General features: G+C 37.2%; 1 protein-coding gene across 1 annotated transcript; it reads right to left on the reverse strand.

Moving 5' to 3' along the window:
• Positions 1-3849: 3849 nt before the first annotated feature.
• Positions 3850-4413, reverse strand: LOC129944838 (uncharacterized). Its single transcript, XM_056054499.1, has one exon. It carries the CDS (start codon positions 4351-4353, stop codon positions 3850-3852), a length of 504 nt encoding a protein of 167 aa, XP_055910474.1. The 5' UTR covers positions 4354-4413.
• Positions 4414-4675: the final 262 nt, after the last annotated feature.

The following is a 4675-nucleotide window of genomic DNA, read 5'->3' on the forward strand; positions in this document are numbered from 1 at the left end:
TTCCCGTGTGCAAAGTTTCATTGCTAAGTTAGGATATGGTGCTAGCGGTGTAAGTATTCCTTACTCTGTGTGGATTGCGCTACTGAGCTATAATTTGTTCAATTTTTTAGTCGGAATTGGAAATTATTGAAGAAGCATCAAGATAATAGCAGCTTTCAAAGAATACTGTTTTTGAGTCCTATTTATCGAAAAGCTTATCTTAATCGGCCACCGAGATGCTCTGATTCTAAAAAATTTGAATATTTTGTTTTGGACCACATAAAAACGATGTCTGTTTCTATTCTCCACAATTGAATATATTCAACAGTAAAAGAAATCACCATATTTTGACCCCTTTCCAAAGATTCATTTTTGTTCATTCATATCAAGTATCAAAATCCACTTAGTCGCTTTTACTTCGTATTGAATTTTCGTCTTCATTTCCGCATTTTTTCCCTTACTTAGTTGTTCTCCCATACCACCAGTGAAAACTGAACCTTAACTGATACAAATCACATCAATCTATTGAGCCTTATTCATTGTAAGAAGAAAGTATACACACAAACAGTCAGTTGTATAGAAACACTTCATAAGCTACCGCATTCTATAAGAGCAGCCATCAAGCTTGCCCTGTAAGCAAATGAAAAAAAAGACCATAACTTATATACATGCAAAACTTTTACGTCCTTTCATTTCTTCATCCAAAGGGATATCATTGAAAAACACTTCGGATAATTATCCCTGAAATGTTCCTTCTTCAAACTATGAAGCCCCATCTACGTGATGCACCATACCGTCACAAAAGGCTCTGTTCATTGTGCATGCCCATTTCTCGCCAGGCGTCTATATATAATCGTAGTATATAGCTCCTACTGTGATTCAGGCAAACAGCTGAACAGCCAACCCATTTTAAGGATATCCTAGGTGGAAAACTTAAGTTTTTGCAGCACTCCTGCGGTCGAGGTGATGGCTTTCCGTTGCAATATTCCTTTTATTCAATACATTTGGGTCAAGTCCTGAGGTTTCTCTCAAGAAAACCATCATCGTATCGGCATGAATGTTAATGCACATTGCACAGTTCACAGCATAACTGTTGCGATCAGAATTTGTGTTCCCTTTGTGTATGGCAGTGGCAGGCTTTGGGATGGTTGTTGGATACTGGCGCTAGCGCTGGCACACTGGCTTTTGGTGCTTAGTCTCAACTCAAATGGAGTAAATGTACAACGTAGAAAGCTACGTTGGCGATATTCCGCACCATCATCGACACAAGCATACTTCAAGAGTTCCTGAACTTTTGTGTAAAGATGAAACTTTTTACACAATAGATTCCTTCCTTGGACAAGGCGAAGAGCCACGTTTCGGTTAGGTGATGCCGATGCTTTATATGTATAGATAAATCCAATGAAGCCTCTTTGCCAGGATACCAACCATATTTTTGGCAATGGGTTGGCTATAAGGATCGACAAAAGCACATCATGAAAGAATCATTAAGCAGAACCCATAAAATGAGTTTAAGGATTGCCTTTGGACCAAAGCAATTTTGGTATCCAAAAAGGCTTCAAAAACTATACCTTCCAGCTATTCCAAAAAGTATATCCATACAATATCCCCATACTTAAGTCTTATCCCAAGCACGCATTCCAATTTGCTTAAAAGGGTTACTCAAAGACTTTCCGAGTATATTGACCGAAATAAACATGATTTCATGCTCATATATCACAACAAGCAACAAGTTCCCTAAGCTGACTGTTTTTTTTTTGTTAGAATGAGGGAAGGTCTGCGGGACGAAGGACAATCCTAAACTGGGTAATTTATATTCAGTTGAGAAAAACTTGCTCCGCCACACAGAGAATCAGCATTTTTTTTTCCAAAAAACACACATAGATGAGATGAAATTGAAATGAAAAACATGTCAAACATTTTTCGGAAGATTTTTCCACTTGAATTTCATCCTAGTCATCCATAGCATACCTACTGTGTTCTGTATAAGTTCTTTGGAAAGGGGGGGACAGAAAAGCTGGCAACCTACCAGACGGGGCCTGATGGCTATGCAATGGGGCAGCAACTACAACAAAAAAAAGAAACCAGGAGAAGTTGCTTTTTGTGCCTCTATTAGAGAGAGGCTCAGGCTCAGGCTGGCAGGCCATGAGAATATAAGATAAAGTTATGTGAAAGAAGTTTTTAGTTTTTAGTTTTTGGCTTTTTTGTTTTTAACTTGGGTTAAAGCTATTTTTTGGTCGGATGAGGTCTTTTTCTAGTTGTATAAGCCATCATTTGAAATCAGCATATTATAGCACCATAACATATGTGACCTATGGGTGACATTTCTTCTTCTAACTTAATACCAACCAATAGGAGGTATACCTATAAGTGTACATACGATTATATGTATAGTTATCTGAAGTTGAGATATTATGCAAAAATTGAACTACTTCATATAGAAGCCAACCCCAAGGATGAAAATAGAATCATTAGCATTATTTTAACTTTATCCTCTTATTATAATTCTCTTTATCATCGTATTAATTATACTTATGCATTTTCACACACACATAGACACGTTATACTAATTAAATTAAATAAAGTTTGTATAGAGTTTTAGAAAAAGGGGATTCGTTTACAGGATAGAATTTAGTACATTTCTAAGGAAATATTATATCAAAACCTAGATAATGTTATGTAATTGTTAGCTGAAATGAAAATAATATGAATTTTATATGATAAAATTTTGTTAACTCATAAACATCCTTCTTTCTTTTCAAGAGACGTTTTGTTTAAATTCAACATTTTTGAGTTCATCCGACATGAAACTATGCAAGAAGTTTTTTAATTCAAGTTGATTATTGGTCATAACATTAAAGTTCCCTATCTAATGAGTGAAAACACAACTTTTAGAAATTGAAGAAGGGAAGTGAAAAATTCATAGATGACCCCATATATGTCAGGAATTAACAGCACTGTTAACTTCAGTTAATTTTATTTTTGTTTTAATTTATTGATTAACATTCACGATTAGCCGAGTGGCGTGACAGTGCACGGTTATGACACCGATTATCTATCTTATTCTGCTTAGGATACCAAGCACCTTTACATCTTATGGTGGCCAGAAGTTTCTTGTGACCTGTCACGTGTTGTTCTTATTCCACCTAATGCTTGCCTTCTGCATAGGGTCTTGAATTAACAATAGTTTACATGTAGGTATTCAAGCATTTGCCAAACTTGGTTGAATGGGTTGTACTGTAACATTCCTGGCGATTTCATCTGCCTTACAGTTTCCTGGAATGTCTCTATGCACTCCAACTCCATTGGAGATGATCGGCAGTTATGGACTGTTATAGAGTTTGTTCGTAGTGTCTCAAATGAAGTTGGACTACGCACATTTACCAGCAACAACCGCAAATAGAAACATTCATCATTCTTTGGATGAACTGTATACATACGACCAAGAGCATCAGTAGAACGCACATCTGGATACCCAGGAACCGCATCACCTTGCTTCCGTCTTTGAAAATTCTTGGATGAAGCATTCCAAGTATAAAAACGTGGCATCTCCGAGTAAAGCAAAGTTCGTGCGAACTGATCGCTTTGGAAGATTGCAAAAAAACTGGTCAATGTAGTTGCTGGAGGTGTTTCAGCATGTTGCGTAGCATTCGAAGCCGTGAAATATACTCGTTGACCATTATCCAGATGCACCGCCAAATGTATAGCAGTAGGATGACGTTCGTGAATTGGAAATGAGAATATACGCCAAATCGCTTCATTACAGTTCACATAACGACCAACATGATAGCGTGAAATTTCATCGTTGGTATTTGAGGATTGCAATCCAAAAACCGCTATATCACTGCCTTTCGTGACATATTTGCAAATTTATTTTATGGACTTAACTGAATTGCAGTATTCAACGTTGCAATGTGTCTTGAACGTTTTAGAAATAAGTGGCGAATATGGAACAATCCAACTGTTGTCGACAACGAAATCCATTCTTTTCACTTTCGTTGTGACAGTTCGACCGTTGTCATCTGGTGATCGACGCTGATACAGCGGATACCCATCGTTGCCAGTGACAGTCTCCGCAGTTAATTTCCGTGGATATCGTTTAGAGCACTTTCCATCGACCATGCAAGGTGATTGGGGATTGATGGCACCACACGGTCCATGAATCATATTAGTAGTAACAACATCATGTAGGTCTGGATCGACTTCATGATCAGGAATCTCGGCACATATGATATCATCTATTTGGTCAGGCTGAATTCTTTCCACTAACCAAATAAGAATGTGTGCGTGCGGCAGGCCTCGCTTTTGCCATTCGATTGAATACATCCAGCATCGAGTATCTCCAAAGACGCGTTCTTTAACAATAAAGTTCATCAGGGACCGAATTTTTTGCCTGAATATACGTGCTGTGATGTCGTGTCTATCATTTGATGTTTGTCCGGGAAGCAGCAATTAAGTAATTTCTATCCATTTTGGATTACAGGTGAAAGTAATAAAGATAAATGTTAAACGTTCCGTTTCTATTTTTACATACATGTCAACGCAATACTGCTAAAATAATCGACAAAACCGCAGCAAATAGTTGTCAGCATTTTGACGAATCATCAAACGATATGCATAATAATTCATTGAGCTAACTTTCTTTGTAGTTTCTCCACCTGAAATTAATAATTTGATAATTAACCATTTCAAAGAC

The sequence above is a fragment of the Eupeodes corollae genome, chromosome 2 (genome assembly GCF_945859685.1).
Source record: "Eupeodes corollae chromosome 2, idEupCoro1.1, whole genome shotgun sequence".
Lineage (NCBI taxonomy): Eukaryota > Metazoa > Arthropoda > Insecta > Diptera > Syrphidae > Eupeodes > Eupeodes corollae.

What these genes read in the sequence shown, in the direction of transcription:
- LOC129944838 (XM_056054499.1), bottom strand. Translation starts at nt 4,353, where the DNA reads ATGAACTTTATTGTTAAAGAACGCGTCTTTGGAGATACTCGATGCTGG.